The sequence below is a fragment of the Micropterus salmoides genome, unplaced genomic scaffold, assembly GCF_014851395.1.
Source record: "Micropterus salmoides isolate LMB-PRFRI ecotype aquatic unplaced genomic scaffold, ASM1485139v1 Ms_hic_scaffold_6, whole genome shotgun sequence".
NCBI classification, from domain to species: Eukaryota; Metazoa; Chordata; class Actinopteri; order Centrarchiformes; family Centrarchidae; genus Micropterus; species Micropterus salmoides.
This window is the reverse complement of record NW_024044348.1, coordinates 24,136,700-24,154,336: the sequence shown is the minus strand read 5'-3', so window position 1 is coordinate 24,154,336 and position 17,637 is coordinate 24,136,700. Positions and strand designations below refer to the sequence as shown.

At 38.3% G+C, this 17,637-nt stretch overlaps 1 protein-coding gene across 1 annotated transcript in view; it reads left to right on the top strand.

Moving 5' to 3' along the window:
- The window catches only part of csmd1a (CUB and Sushi multiple domains 1a), a 147,836-nt gene that overhangs the window by 68,485 nt on the left and 61,714 nt on the right, over positions 1-17,637 (top strand). Inside the window, exon 3 of the mRNA XM_038701985.1 lies at positions 6,395-6,507. Within this exon, the coding sequence (XP_038557913.1) occupies positions 6,395-6,507 (113 nt within the window). The remainder of the gene's footprint in view (positions 1-6,394; positions 6,508-17,637) is intronic.

The following is a 17,637-nucleotide window of genomic DNA, read 5'->3' as shown; positions in this document are numbered from 1 at the left end:
TGCTCCTCAAGACAGCTCCTTAATCAAATATGATTTTAAACATGCCTAGTAAAAAATTTGAAAATCAATATGTGGCGGTCAGTGTTGATAATTATCCAAATTATGGGCTAATTATGGGAAACACTACCAGATCCCTTCACCCCCAAACAAAGCTGTCTCTCCCGACTTTTTAGCTGATAGCATATCCATAACAGCAGCAAGGAATATGGTTTTTACAAAGCATGTAGCCTAGGCCTAACGTTTCTTAACACAGGCGGCTGAAATAAAAAAATAAAGCAAGTAAATCCCGACTTTTAAACAGCTGTTTTTCTGCACATGTAGCCTGTTTATGAGAGTAGTATTCAGTACAGTGTTTCCTCTAGGATTTTTTTCAGCCGGGGCAGGACAAGCAATTTTGTTTTCCAATGAAAAATACGTAGGTAATTTCACATCATATTGGGCCATTATTTTCACCATATCTCTGAACAAATAGTTGGAAAAGCTAGAGCAGATAAGAAACAGCACCCAAAGATCAGTCTACTGGAGGAACTACAACCTTTAGATCTGGAGAAAGTAATTTGGTTGGTTCTGTTTCTCCACAGTGATTTTACAGTGATGGCACAGAATGTTTTGGGCATCAAAACATAATATAGAAATATACTGTATGTTTTCATTTAAAATCATTTGATGATAGTAGTCATGTCTTATGGGAAAGCAGTCAACATAGTCAAATTATAATGTTTACTTATATTTATATTCTTACATATTCAACAGTTATGGATCCTATTTACCCGAGAGACTGGCGCCAACCGAGAGACCATGTGATGCTCTTCCTGCATCAAGTAGCAGCGTAGATGAAGATCTAGATTTAGATGTAGCCAACCAATTTATTTTATCATTATTTATGTTTTTATTACCGCATGTTGTTAAAATTGTTTGTATTTTCATATATATTGTACTGTTAGCAATAATTCCTTTATATTTTCATCATGTTGTATTATCTTAAGTTGTCTACGTTGTAATCCTTTTTCTTATTAAAATCTTTATATTTAACTTGTTTGGACGGATTACCATTTGTGAGAACCTGTTTTGTTTTTAGTAAAAACAATCATTTAGCCACTATTCTGTTGTCTATTAGAGGTAGATATGTAGTAATTTAAAAGCTGTATATTTGGTCTATTCTTGGGCTGTGGTTAGACGTCTATTAACTTTTCACTGACAGTCCAAATTCAACCTTGTTTTAGCCTAGACCCATTTTCAACGTCTATTAGACGTCTATATGTAGTCGTTCAATAGTGGTTGATGACTAGACCAGTTTTGGACTATGGTTAGACGTCTACCAAACTTTCACTGACAGCCCAAATTCAGCCCTGTTTTAGCCTAGACGTCTGACCTCTGTTTAGACGTCTATTTGACGTCTTTATCCGTGAAATTGCTTGCTGGGTAATGGCAGTAGCTACTTACAGCTGTGGACATTAGTAACTAGTAATATTACTGTTTTAGAAAAGTAATTAGTTACACTACTTAGTTACTGGGAAAAGTAATATTATTACAGTAACAGTAAAAGTAATATTATTACAGTTACAGTAACTGCCCAACATTGGTTGCCAGTTGGTGGCGCTATGACTGAGTGAATTTTGACTTGTAGATGTGCTCAGGTCGGGACTATTATCATACATGTAAATTTTGGTACAGATGTGAACGTGCACGTTGAAGTTATATCAACTTCCTGTTTCTTGCCGATCATCGTTTTTCGACGCCACCTCACAGACAAATCTTTTTATGAAACCTCACAGATAGCATAGCTTTTCATCATCAATGCCTTTAGGTTGCACAGCAAAAATTTTAATCGATCTGATTAATTCTGTAGGAGGATAAAAATACAGAACCTTTAAATCGCCAAAAATGACCATAAATCCAAAGGTCGACTTCCTGCTGAGTATAAGGCATTGCCCCAAGAGACGTTTTTGTAGGTCTGGACATATATTGTACATTTTGGAGAAATGTGGCCTGGGGGCAGGTCTTTAGGGTGTGCTAGCGAGCTATTTTGCCACGCCCATGCCAAAATATGACACATACATTTTCGCAGGGCAAAGTTTTGTGAGTTTTAAGAAAAAAATGCACTTCATTGGCAGAAAGAAAAAAAATCCTTCAGTTTCAATAGGGTCCTCGCATGTTTCATGCTTAGGTCCTCAATATAAAACCACATTTTATCCTCTGAAAAACAAGGAACTATATGACCATACTTTGCCAGCACGCATGTATGTGAATATGTTTACAGCTAAAAAAAATTAATCCGTGCGTTTTTCTGAAATTAACCTGTAGTCAATAATAATAATAATAATAATAATAATAATGATACAAACATGTAGGTTGGTTTATCACTTTTACTGTACAGATATTAAGCTACTACACAAGTACAAACTGTAGTAATCAACACAACTTGACAAATAATCTAATAATATAGAGAATAATGAACAATAATAATCAGGTTTCAGTGTGTGTGAGCTTAAGCATGCCCACAGAAATTGCAAAAACTATTATCATGCCCATACTCTCCAGTGGTATAACTGGCACACATCATTTAACAAGCCTTGCCCCCCCCAAAAAACCTCCAAGTACCCCAAACATTACATTACTGGCTCAGTGTATACAATGGAACAAAACTAAATTGAGCTGCTGGACGCTAATGTGGTTAAGTAGAGAAAAAATGTAATTCACAAGTATGAGAAGCAAACCCTTTCTCCTCTTTCTAGCTTCTCTTTTCTCCTCTGGTCTCGTCTCACACACCTCACACCCCTCTCCGTTCTGTCTTTCCTCCATGTCCTCTGTCTCCTCTCTTCCTTCCATCTCTCTTTCTGTTTGTCGCATTTCGTGTGGTCCCTTCATTTCTTCTTGTCTGTCCTTGGTGTCCTTGCTTTAAGGCCAGAAAATTAAAATTATAAATTTTTCATCATTCTCTGTTTTCACTGTCCTCTGTGTTGGTAGTTAAATGGCTTAGACCATTTTTCGTATCTGTCTCTTTTTCACTTTCCCACTTTCATTCTGTCTTTTTTGCTTCAACTCAGCCTGTTGACCTAGCTGACCTTTCAAGCGATGAAAAATGAATTGTATAAAATGTCTGCCAGTAATACAGAAACCAGACTCATTGTGATAGCATTTGAATACCATTTTAATGTCTGTCTTTCTTTTCCCTTTATTCGTCCCTCTACTGATTCCCTTTGGTTTTGTCTCTCCTCCCCTTTCATTGTTACATATGTTTGTGAATAGTGAACCGCAGAAAATTGATTCTGTCCAAACTTGTCCTCTAATTATTTTTCTGATTTGGATATATCAAGAGTTAATTAACTCTGCTCACTTTCATGGACACATTGAACAGTGGCACAATTAAATGTAAATATGAAATGATGCATTGCATGCATCAAAACAATAGCCTGAGTGGGGGGAAAATGAGAAAAGTATTGAAAAATGCACAAAGTATTTATAAGTTAGAACAGCTAAATTAATCTGTTAAACATCCCATGAAGGCATTTTGGCCCCTTGCTTGTGCATTCTCACTCTTTCTATCAAGAGCTTTGGGAAGAGGATGGGGCATACTGTAGCTCTACTGGGAACATGAGAGCTTTTACCTTCAATATCAAGTTCTTAATATGGGGCATCAACATGCTTGGAAACCAGAGGGGGCAATCCACCATAGTCCGTTGTGCACTGAAGGTCACGGTTTGATAAAGCCAACAGAGCTACATCATCTGTACAAGATTATCAAAGTGGACACTTTCCACTTTTTGGCTGCACCCAGAAATGCTGCCCAGGGAAACCACAAACAAAACAGGGAGCAAGCTTGCTGTTTGAGTCCAACACACACAGAAAACATTCATCATAACATTGTTGTTGTTTATGTATTCATTTGAAAAAGATGCTCTCAAAAGTAAAGCATTTTTATCCAGTAAAGTATTTTGGTGCTGCCTAACTGAAGATCTAGCTTTTGATATAGGATATTGAGCTTTGGTGAAACTAAAGATGATTTAGCAGAATCTTTGTCTGCTGTGTCTAAAGGTGTGTTTAGACAGACATCCAGATGTTAGCTGTAAGGCGCGTGTTGGGCAAGTTACTCAGAAATTGTAGGAAGTTACCAGTTACTCCTTAAAAAAGTAATAATATTACTTTACTTATTACTGGTATTAAAAGTAACTAATTATGTTACTATATATATATATATACATATATATATGTATATGTATATATGTATATATGTATACATATGTATACATATGTATATGTCACCGGACACATCACCGGCTAAAATAAAAAAAATAAAGCCAATCCTGACTTATGAGCTATACTGTTTTTTTTACACATTGTATTTATAAGAGCAGTATTCACTGGTATAAAAAACACAAAAAGTCGCTTAACGACACTGTCTCCTGACAGTGCATGCATAACTGGCTGTAGCAACTGGGGTAGGATGTAAGTAAGTAAATAATTGTTTGCGGTTAAAAGCTTTTTGCTGGTCGCACAAAGTTGCAACGTTCTTTGCATCTTAGACTGTGACAATGGCAGTAGCTACTTACAGCTGTCGAAAGAACACCTCTCTCCCTTGCTTTCCATTCTTCGTTTAGCTTTTTGGTTAACAGCTGACATAATGTCTGGCTTCCACATTGAACTGCCGCTGACCTGCGTGGCAGTCGTACATTCATGTCAAGGACAAAAAAATGGTGTTCTAGTAACGCAGTAAGGCAGAGTTACCTGGATTAGTAACTGTAATAATATAACTGTCCATTACACTGTTGGGAAAAGTAATAATATTACAGTAACACTGGTTAGGAATGTGCTAGTTTTTATTCAGCTCAGCCTCTCACTCAGCTCAGAACTCACCACAAACTCCGAAATGGATAGGGACATACAGTGCGTCTACTGGTAAATTGAGAGCTTTGTTGCAAAATTCCCAGATACTTGAATTGCATCATCTGGGGCAGGATCCAACTTGGAGGTGCTTAGAGTTTTTCCGTCTTATAAATGTTTCTTCATTATAAATCCTTTCATCATCATTACTTTCGCAAGCTCCTCTCTCCTCTACTTTCTCTCCCTCTGTATGCAACCTCATCCCATTATTGCATGTTACTAACACAACTTCTCCCCTTTCTGGTAGTCTTGTGCTTTCTCGTCTCTCTCCTCTCTCCTATCACTTCCTGCAGGTTTTCTGGCTCTGGAGCTGTGGAGTCTGGATCTGTGGTTGCGGGTCACCTGCTGCCCCCGTGTTCCTGCTCGACACCCTCTGCTGCAACGACTATTGTTGCTAGTCTTATTGTTATTATTGTTATTATAATCATTAACATTACAATTGTTACCATTAACACTATTATAAATATCTGTACCATTTTTCATTTAGTCTATAGCAACATCACCTTCACTGTCTGTACCTCTGTGTAGGCTGCCTCCCTCCTCCCTCCTGCTCTCTCTCTCTCTCTCTCTCTCTCTCTCTCTCTCTCTCTCCCCTTCACCTCCAACCGGTCGAGGCAGATGGCCGCCCACCCTGAGCCATGGTTCTGCTCGAGGTTTCTGCCTCTTAAAAGGAAGTTTTTCCTTGCCTCTGTCGCCTAGTGCTTGCTCTTGGTGGGAACTGTTGGGCTTCTGTAAATAGCATCATAGAGTACGGTCTAGACCTGCTCTTTTATGAAAAGCGCTGTGAGATAACTGTTTTGGCGCTATATAAATAAAATTTAAATTGAAATTGAAATTGAAGTCAATACCCCATTCATTTCTTTCTATTTCAGCTCTTTCAAAGTTGTGTTATTTGTTCATTCAGAATCCTCCCTATTCTCCTCCTCAAAGTGTTTAACCATCACCTCTCAATTAAGCCTCAAATGGATGTTTCAGCACTACCTCCAGTGTAATCAAGAGCTCACCTTTCTGTATCAGACTCAAGCAACACTTGACTTTACCTGTTCTAGTGCAAATTATTATGTTTTTATTTTCAGTCTGCATTGTGCACAGTGTCTGGGCTCACCACACGGTTGGTTATCATGAATAGTGGATCTTGTATCAAATGCATATACTTTATTTTTAGAGAGTGGGAACATCACTGCCTTCAATCTCCTTTTCTTCAATGAAGAAAACAGCAGGAAACCTGTGTGGAGCACAGAGTCGGTAAAACACAAAAGAGAAGATCTTGGAGGGACCCGATTTCAAGCCAGCAGGAGTCTATATGGCTTCAGGGCTAGGGGTCTTAACCACAACATCAACATGATTAACACTGAACACAGTTGTTTTTACTGTCATATACTTATTTATTTTTCTGTTTCAGGTTTGCCGATTTTATCTTGCCTTATTTTTTGCTTTGTTTGAGGTCAACAGTACTGTCTTGGTGTGTTTCAGAGATGTATTTTAAAAAAAAACATTTATTTCTGTTTTTCAGGTTGTCAGGATTCATGCTGCCCTCCCCTATAGTCAGCAGTGGATCTATATTGGCGTTGTGGTTTACCACAGACTTTGCTGTCAGTGCACAAGGCTTCAAAGCTGTATACGAAGGTAAGGCAATGTGTGCGTGTGCATAGTGATGATACACAGACAATTTCGGAGGCAACAGTGATGACAAATCTTACTTGTGAAGTGATTAACCTGTGTTGGAAAATTTTGTTTGAAAAACAAAATGAAAATAATGCTGGCCATTATTGATTGATTTAAACTGACCAGCACGTAAAGTATTCACAACAATTGTAGTATTTAGAAATTATATTTTGTCTTTTTGAAAGTATCCAAATGCCAGGATGGTTGCATTTGTTTGGAGTGACACAAGGGTGGAGCTCATAATTCAGGTTATCTCTTTTATCTTCTATCTCTATCTCTAAGTGACATTTTTAAACCTTCGTTGTTTTTCTTAATATGAATCAGATGATATGTGTTTGGGATCATAAATTAGAAAGAAGTTAGTTTAATAAACTGTGAGTGCCCCAACTCTTTTTGTTTATTAAAGTAGTTGAACGAGTGTTGATATACACACATTCTTTTCTGGACTCATGGTGAAACTGTATGGCTGAACCCTACTTCTGATTTATGAAAATAACCGTTCATGTTAATAAATCTGTGTGGGCGACTCTTGGCTCGCAGCCCAGAGCTGTGGTCTTCGTCATCCCTCCATGGGGTTGGGACTACTGTAACATACACAAAATTTATCTATACATATTCGATAGTCATATCTGTATTCTTTTTTATACATTGAGAGGTCCAATGCTCACATCAGTGCTTGTTGTGTTGACGTCCTGGCTGCATGGTGTTTTGCTCTGTGTATTATGTGTGTATTATGAAATGTGTATATCGGACTTCTCCATGTCTGTGTGCCTGTTGGCATGCAACACAAATGCTTAGCCTGACCTTTTGAAGATGCACACATACACACACAAACACAAACATAAACACACACACACACACACACACACACACACACACACACACATACACACACCCTCCATTACGCTTGCATAACAGTTCATCTGTGAATCATGAACTCTAAATATCAAAGTCAAACTCAAGATATACACACTTATTCCCGTGTGTGTGGGTGTGTTTGTGTGTGTGTTTCACCTTTATCTCACTTTGTCTGTGTATACTGTATATTGTTGTGTGTGTGTTCCTAGATGTGTGTCATTTGTGTGTTTGGCAAACCTGACAGCCATTAAACCTTCTTCAGGAAGTACTTTGTCTTTTTTTTTTCTTTCCATTGTTCCTTTTCACATCTGTGGGGAACCTTAAGTGTGTTTGTTGCCTCAGGAGTGATTGTGATTTTGTGTGTGCATGTGCACGTGGTGTGTGCATGCTTGTGTGTATACAACTGACACGTCTTTCTGCTAATGTCTTTCTGTTCTATTATATTTTGTTTTCATTCATGTCCCAGACTTCAAAAATTGATGCATGTGTGTGTAAAATGATAATGTATGTGAACTTGTGGGTCAGAACACGTGTGTGTGTGTTTAAAATAAATGGCACTCTTGCATCAAAACAAGGCATGACATTTATTAAATGTTTAGTTTTTTGGTGTATATGAGATCAGTCATGGTATGTGCAAGTTCCAACTGGTTAGCTGTTTACTTTAATACCCAGTACCGGATAACAAAGAAAGAAAAACTAAGAACATAAACTTAAAATGATATGAAATTAATAAATTAATAAAAACAAATTTTGATTCAGTATAGATGTAAGAAGATGCAGTTTGGTCTGCAGTCTCACACCAGGGAATCCAAGGGAAGATAAACTTTGAAATTTAACACTATTGACCTGTTGCATGTGCAAAATGCAGTTAAATAAAAAAAGGAACATTGTTCAAAGGACCAAATGAGAAACAAACAACTATTACAAACCATATCCTTTGGCACATGTAATAAAGAAGAAAAAAGCTAATTGCATGTCTAATATAACATGATATTAATAAGTTGCGCATCTCAAATGCTAAGGGAGCGCTACTGACACTGCAACTTTAACCACATTTTAAAGATAACGCACAAATATTCCTGTTAACTCAAATCAAGACCACAAATAACAACCTAGGCAGGCCTGTTTGACTTGTGAACCAAGAAATACTTCTCAGCTGTCTTCTCAAGTTGTTCAATCCAAAGCCTGACTGAATGTTACTTTAAGCAATGTGAGAAGCACCACTGTGTCTGTAATCAGTTAGGCTTAATCCAAAGCAGATCCACCATTCAACTCTAATTTGGAATACTTGTTATAATCTGCAGAGTTAGACAGGCAAAAGTTTGTTTTCATCCAACCAACACATGTAGTGGGACCGCCTACGATGTGAGGATCCTGAGTTGAATATTTGATGTGAATGTAATTTTAGCAGTGTGCATGTTCAGTAAAGGGAAAGTTTTATTTGGCATATCGACCTTTCTGCTCTTTTATTTATCCTTTAACCTAATCTCTGTCATGTAAAGCAGCAGACCCTGCACATTGCTTGCAATAATTGCTAATGTGGATACTGTTAAGAGCTGATCATAAAAATACTTGGCTATTATAGGTTGCAGGGTAGGGAACTTGAGTTCATAACCATTTCAGATCTGATGTCACATCTCATGGTATATATATCCTTGTGGCCCAACACCCTCAGAATTCACAAGATGACAGGGAACGCCCTATACAATCAAAACTTCTCTGTTGAAATCTGTTGTTCATAGTTTTGTTCTCCCTGCTTTAAACTACTAAATACACATTTCTGAGTTGTTAGTGTTTTTATTATTGTTTCTGATTATGATTTAAACTTAAAGACGCATTCTCTAATTTTGTTATAGTGTTTAAAACCTTGTTATGAGCTGGCTCAAAAGGCCACAACAAAAGGGAGACACGGCATGGTAAAAGTTTAACAAAATATGTTTATTAAACCAAAATTAACCAAATTAAGGCTGGTGCCAAAGTAAAAGTGAACAAGTATGGGGTATGAACATCAGTGGTTTCAGTCAGGTCAGGATGATGGATGCATGGAAAATGTGTGTGAGGCTGTTGTAATGTGCAAGAAATAATAACTATCAACTAAAACAACATATCCAGAAACCAAGGCAAAGGTGGAACCTGTGGAGTGAAACAGATGTTGGCAAGTTAGCAGAGAGGTAGGTCCGTCTGTCTGTCCTCAGCCCAGCAGCAACCTCCGCAGAATGAAAAGACGGAGTTACAAATAGCCTACAGGGCAATTAGCCCAGGTGCCCAGATAGAGAACGCCCACACCCACACATGACCCCACAGGGCGTCACACCTTGCCCATATCCCAAAACCTCTTAGCAGGCTGTTGATGTTTTGCTTTAATGGTTGTCTTTGCATTTCGGTTCTTGTTCCTGTCATCACTATGACTTCATGCTGCAATCAAATTTCCCCATGGAACATGAACTGTTTTAGCCAAAATGAAAACATTATTATTCAAAGAAATTGACTCTTCCAACACACCTACCTTCTCTCTATTTCTTGCTTAATCTTTTTCTACTCTCATCCTTGTCACCCGCTTCCTTCCACACTCTTTCTCTGCTTCTGTTCATTTAAACTAATTCACGCTAACAAAGAATCTATTCGGCCCTGTCTTTTTATTGTCCTTAACAACCTGTCTCCCCTGTCTATCTGTCAGCCCATCTCTGTTAACATAGTCAGTTCTGTTAACATTATTTTCTCTGTTCTATCCTTTTATTAAAGAAACCAAATTGAACTATAAGTCTGAACACATAGCTAACTGATAAGACCCCAGTCGCCTGAGAGAGAGAATAATGGAGAAAGAGAAAGAGAGTGGGAGTGTTGGTAAAATAAAGCTATAAGTAGTGGAAAGCAAGGCCTTGCTGATAAAAAAGCAAGTTTGCAAACTTTGTGAGACAAGATAATCATCAAATAATTCCCCCAAAAGGGGGGTGTAGGGTGGGGTCCTAGAGAGAGAGAGATAGAGCCATTTGGAGAGAGATGGCTAGGATGAAGAGAGGCAGGGTAAACAAACAGAAGGACGGGATTTTGTATCAGTGTATATGTCCAGTTTGTTGTTTTTACAATATTAGGGGTAAAACACACATATCATCAAATTCATTTGAAGTGCTTCACTCATTTTTTTTTTTGATGGTGCTTTGTATTCAGATGCGTCGTCTCCGTCTGTTTGTCCTGCAAAATAAATCAGAATGATTTTAAATATTTATATTTGTTGCCTCTGTGTTCAGGAATCAGTCGGTGAATATAAACTGTTACAGTTGCTTCATCAGGAGTTACACCTGCAGCCATAGTTATGGATTTGTTGGAAACAGAATGGATTAAGCCCCGAGTCGTGTGTCCACGAGGGCCCTCTCTCTGAAGTCAGATGCCTTGGTGCACAGTCCTTCTGGAGCTGTGAGCTTAACATGTGTTTAGCAGTCATGATGCCAAATGGCAAAAGTTATAAATATTTTAACTTTTCAGTCAAAGATTGCCTCGCCTCAAATGAGTTTGCAATTTTCGCTTAGCAACAAGAAGGACTTCCCCTGAGCATTCGCTAAGTGCTACTACCTGTAAGAAGAAACCAGGTGGATTCAGGGCCTTACTTTATTTACATTAGTCTCTGACTTACCCTGAAACAAAGGGAAATGTATTAAACAGACATGAGTTCTTCCTGGTTCCAAGCCCTTTTTGACTAAAGTAAGCTGCTCTTCAGCAAACAACACGGGTCATGAAATGTTGGGAAATGTGTCAGTTAGGGCTGCACAATTAAATGAAATATTATCAAAATTGCAATATGCCCAAGTGCAATACCCAAACGGCAGAAGCTACAATTTTTTTATAAAGCTAAAATGTGACAAAAAAACAACAACAGTATGATGAAGTACTGCAGAGATATCCTGGCCTGCAAATCTTGTTCTTCAGATGTAAGAAAACATGTTTGTTTGGTACAGACCCTAACAAATGTCAAATCCTCATGACTTTAGATGCAAAAATTATAGCCTTTTTGCTTTTCATGTGTCATTTCACATCATTTAGTCTGTAAGTTGTGCAGGGATGGCGTGTCATTTTACAAGCGAATGTTACATACGTACGGAACTTAACTGACGTAACCTAACGTCCTTACCTACCAACCGGTTAAGATGAGTAAACAATCAGCAGTAAAAAACAAAATTGTGGTACATCTTATTTTATTAGTAAAATATATTTCTTATGCGTAAATGCTATTTAAGGCCAGTATAAAAACAACCATAAAAGTAATTATTTTCAGAAGAAAATATGTTTTATCAATACTCATTTAACACCTTGAACTGCTCTAATTAAGTAGGCCTATTTATTATGTTGATGATTACGTACAATATCTACTACAACAGTTGAGCATTGTATGTGTGTGTTTGAGAGAGAGAGAGAGAGAGAGAGAGAGAGAGATTATTGACTCCCACCGCCACCTTTCACTTTTATGACAAAGTAGAAACATCATCTTTAAAGTCTCAACAGCCCACACCCACTCTCCCCACACACACACACACACACACACACACACACACACACACACACACACACACACACACACACACACACACACACACACACACACTTTGAGAGAAAGAGGCCGGGTGTACATTTTTCAGTCCCTAGGCTAGCTGCAGAGTTTCCTCTCCTGTTAAGGGACTTCTGTGAAAAACACAACTTGGAAAACCTTTAAAAGGACTTTGCACATTAAAGACAAGGAAACACACACACACACAAACACACGTACACACAAAAGGCTCATGCACACACAAGCACACGCATGCATACATGGCTGTCGGAGATTATATAGGGCTCAGTCAGGAAAAGCAATAGAGGGAGAAGATAGATAGGGAGATGTGAATACAGAAAAGAAGAGGAAAGAAAGACAGGGGCAGGCCTGTGTGTGTCTGTTCACGTTCAAGTGCATGTGTTACATATGTTTTTTCTCATTTCTTGTTGTTATGGCAATACTCACCGTGTCACCATGTATAGGTTATTATGGGGTATCACTTTTACACTGCATTACAACATGTAATGTGTGAGTGCCCATGCCTGAATGTGTGTATATCTGTAAAATTGCAGGAAGTTCATCCCCTTTGGCGTTGGCATTTCCACCGTGTCTCCCTTTCTCTCTCTCTCTCTCTTTCTGTGTATCTCTCTCTCCCTGTGCTGTACAGACTGGTGTAGAATCCATTAGGAACACTTCTAGGAGCTTCCAAATCTTGCTGACTTGATGCAAGGCTTTGCACAGACTGTGGCAAGAGCCCTGTAGCCACCAACCACTGGACGGGATGCAAAAAGATCGCAGCCTCCTGCTCGGGGATTTTGGGTCCTTTGACTTGATGTTACACATAAGAAAGATTTATTCATCTAGAGTTTTTTCCGATGCCTCTAGCCAGATAGTTTTCTTAGTGGTGCCTTTATTTCACAGAGTTTCGCCTTGCTAAATCTCAGAGGGCTCCAAATAGCCATTGCAGAAAATTGCACTACTGTAGATAGGAGTTGTGACATAATATGAACAAAACTATGGGATGTTGTCAGAGTGACAAGAACAAGTATTATGGAGGAGTGATTTTCAGATAGACTTTTTTGTAATCAAGTCAATATAAACAACAAAATAGTTTATTAGAAATACAGTGTATATATTTACTAACAGTAATTATGTCATAAGTGTAATAGTCCTTTTTTATGACTTTTAACTAACTAATTCACCCAATAAATCAATAATTTACTTATGTTAATTAGTTTGTTTGGTTGTCAGTTATTTGGTTGGTAGGTACATGATTTGCCAATGCCCAGGACTCTTCCTGGAAATTCACATCACAGGCAAGAAGTGGTGTGTAAGCATCCATCTGTTCCGTCAACACAGACTCCAGTCTGCGTTTGTCCGTCAATGTCCTCAGAAGCAGCTGTCCTGTCAGCAGTGGCTCCTGAGAAGGTGAAGATACTGGTCAAACTGCCTTCACTAGGCTGTGTAACATCAGAAATTTGTTTTCAAGTCTAGTAATAAGAAGTATACAGAATATAACAGACTTGCTTTGATTCATTGATTCTTTCATTTTAATCCTACATGCAATATAGTGGCTAGGAAAAATATACCTATAGCGACAACAGAAAGCTTCCTCAGTCATTACAGATACTGTTTTTCACTAAGTGCACCAACAAAAAACAACTTGGAGCATAAAGAAACACAGGTGGGTCCCCTGTTACGTGTTAGTTGGAATAAATTGATAAAATTAGGAGCATATTTGTTCAATGAGATTGATGAGTGACAAATGTCAAAAATGCTTTCTGTGGGGATTGCCCTGTAATGTTTTAATTGTTGACTCACAACCTGAATTAATTTCTCACTACATGCTCCATCCCACATTGCATTTATAAATCCAGTTTTCACCCCATGCTGTACTTTGTTTTTGTACAAAGATCTTGGCCTGTTTGAATGAGAGTCAACCAGTCTGTCAGGTTCTAAAATATAATCCAGTTGGCCAACTTGCTAAATAAAAGTTGCATTATCAAGGTTCAGAGATCATCAACCAATGTGCTCAATCCGTTTTTTGTGTATCTATAGAGATAAATGTAAATCTAAAATACAGTTGTACTCTCTGCTCAGTGGCAAAAAGTATCATGGACTTGCATAAGAAATATTTTCCATTCATTGGTGCCGAAACATGTAATCACACGTCACTCTTGCCATTATTGTTTTGAATTTATCTGGATAATTTAATCACCAGTAATGATCAGCTACAGTTCTGTAAGCATACGTTTATTCTGAGACCACTTTAGCTGCTGATGTAGGAAAATCCCTGTGTTCTATATGTAGCATTTATAGATTCACAATAATAATAACTGCTTTCATCAGAGAAATATTGAGCTTGTAGATTTGGCAACAGCAACACAGACTCCATTTATCTGAGTGAAAGTAAAAGGGTAAACAAGTCTCAGTCATTCCAAAGGAAAATAAATTAATTTGGATTTCCTTTTGATTAGCTTGTTGAAGGAAATGGTTTGCGTGTATACTGATGGAATGGGTTTTATATAAATATATATATATATGTGTGTGTGCGTGTGTGTGTGTGTGTAAAATGTTAGCTGTTTCAAGTGGAAATAGTTGACATGACTTAAATTAATGGCCTTGGTGTAAACATAATATGTTTATGGAAATTGCTTTGAGATCATATAATAGGATGTCTTAGAGTAGAGCACACATGCACACATGCATGTAAATGAAAGCACAAATTCAAACGCACACATAAAAAAGACAAGATTATATACCTTATAATGTCATTTCAGGTTTATATTGTATCCAGGTTAGGTTTGTCAAAATATAACCGCATAATATTCCTTCATATCTTAAGTGGAAATGATGCTACAAGCAACTGAGAGAAATGATAAAGAAAACATAAAAAATGTAATTTCCTACCTTTCTGCAGAGCTTGGGCTTTTTTTCAGCAGGATATCAATGATTATGATTATGACTGACATTTACTGCATTTCTCTGTTAGCAGTGCATAGCCTATTTTAGCCCACTATCGACCTGTTATCCCCTGCTTCTATCAGTATCTGTGTGCCCTTCATTGAGAATAATAGGTTGGCAAGTTTAGTCAAAGCCAATGGATTCAGCAGGGAAGCTTCTTAGAGCAAACACACAGAGCAAATCATTAAAGGAAGGAAGTGGATTTGCCAACTTGGATAGGCAGGTGCTGCTATGTATTTGTGTGTTTGGGTGTGTGTGCGCTGGAGAGATAAAGACAGCAAAAGAGTGAGACACGTTGAGAGAGGAGAAGCAGTCCGTTACACCATTAACCCATATTGACTGGAACGCCATAGGAAGCTCCTCACTGTGGGAGTGTGTCATATAACGCTGTTGTTACGATGCCAGCAGTAGTCAGCTACATTGATCGAAGCAGCAATGTCAACTGTCCTGCTGTGTGTGTGCACATGGTGGGGTAGCAGAGGAGTGTTCAAGGGTGATACCACCGTCATCAAAGCATGTTGTCGGAGCCAAGACACACACTATCAGTCTCTCTCCTCCTCTCTCTTACGCACATACTTGTAGTGAGAGTGTGGTGAGTGTGTAATCAACTTCCCACCATGTAGTAAAGTCAATATGACATCTAAGTGGTTTGAACTTAGCACCGTTTATGTGCTATTCTCAGTCTCTTTGGGGCGAACTGGACTGTCAGGACAGTAACCAAAAGCAGAAGATGGGAGATATGCTCACACTCACACCTGGGAATTGTTCAGCACATCCACAGTGCTGCTTTGTTGGCAACTGTACAGCTCTTCTTGAGCAGCTGAAGGTATCGGACCATATTTAGAGTTGAGTCAGGCGTACATAATGAACAGTTTCTGCCAAAACTGTGTACATCAGCATTCACACTGTAGACTTATCTGAGGACTCAGACAGCTATTCAGACTTAGAACCTGTGTGGTTTTCCTCTGCACAAAATCCACTCCAGGAAATAACTGTATTAAGTTCAGCGCCACTGTCTAGCAATTGCCCAAAGTACAATTTTTCTCTCTGAAATGCGTGTCTGTAGAGAATGTAACATACACCCACATGCAATGTTGTACATGTTGTATTAAAGCTTTCGTTGCAACTGTGTTTTTGTGCATGTATTTCAGGGGTGTGGAAAATAATTGATTCTTAGATGCATTGCGATGCGGACTTGAACGATTCTGAATCGATTCACAGATGTCAATAATCGATTATAATAAATGTTAACTGATAACGGAATGTTGACGGAATGAAAAAGGTGGAACTCGGAAATATGGAAGTGCAGCACTGGACTGTCTGTGGTGTGCACATAACAGAGACGTGTTCTCCCTATTTGGCACACGGCAGCTGCTGAATGAATGACTGTCCCTACAAAAATTTCACACGATCATTAAAATCAATACGCAACTAGCGTTAATGATTTTCACTCACACACTGTGCGAGCACGGTAATGCTTAGCTAGCATCCACCCTTCATTCTTCAAAGGACATCTATGTGACAGGCGGCAGAAAGTGACAGTGGAAGTAAGAGTAGCAGAGGAAAAGATGAGCAGTAAGTTTCAGTCAGGCAGTAAGTGTACAATGTAGCTCACAGTGCGTCTTTTAAGTAAAGCCTGTCTGTTGTTTTCCAACTGCTGGAAAAGTGAAGTTGGTTAGCGCTAGCAAACATCTCCTCTTCAGACTGCGGTCTGGAAGTTGAGCAGGAAAGCTAACAGAATCTTTTTTGGCTGCTGTTTCAAGTTTGCTTATTGTCATTCATCCACATATCAAGTACACAACTGAACGAAATGCCGTTTCTCACGGTCCTTGTTGCTCAAAACAAGATTACAATAAGACAAGGCACAAACATGTAACTACACTAGACAAGACAAAAAAATAGCAGATCTGTTAAGGCAGAGTGAACGTGGTTTGGGTGGAGCATTGCAAAGTGCTTGGTTCAACCCGTATCTGATTCTATACTACTAATAGCAGCATGAGAAATGAAAATAGCAGCAACAGAGGTCAGAGGTTATTACAGAAATTCTGTAATAATGCAATAATGCTATGTAACGTTAGCTACATTTATTTGACGTAACGCTAGATAGCTGCCTGTCATTACTACCTACTTGGTTGGATCATTACTTATACTACTACTTATATAAGTACCAGGTAGTCACACAGTTAGTAAAAATACATCTTTATCCAATTCGTTTTACAATGTCATTGTAGCCCTCATAATTGTAATAAGGTGCCAAGAGATTCCCTCCATGGTGATGCATCGTAATATTGAAACGAACTGAATACAGGATAATCATAATCGAAACCGCGAGACCAGTGAAGATGCGAACCCCTAATGTATTTTGCAAGAAATCCATTTTAATTTTTTCCAGATTTTATCTATTTTTGTCCCAAATTCCGATTTCTGTTGATTTTTTCCTGTTTTACAATTTCAGCACATTTTGTCTTCAGTGTGTAATTATGCGCTGGATGAATACAATTTCAACAATTCAATGTGAAAACATTTAATCAATATCAATCAATTTGATGTATCATGCAAATAAATTGTAATATTCAAATGGATATGTAATTAATTATTGGGACTATTAAATAGGTTATTACCATAGTTGATTAGGCCACTGATAATTTCTTCCCACGGATCTTCTGCAGGACAGCCTCCATATGCTGCTGGAACACACAGTAATAAGTGAGTCTGATGGAGGCTTCTCTCTCAGCTGACCTCCTTGT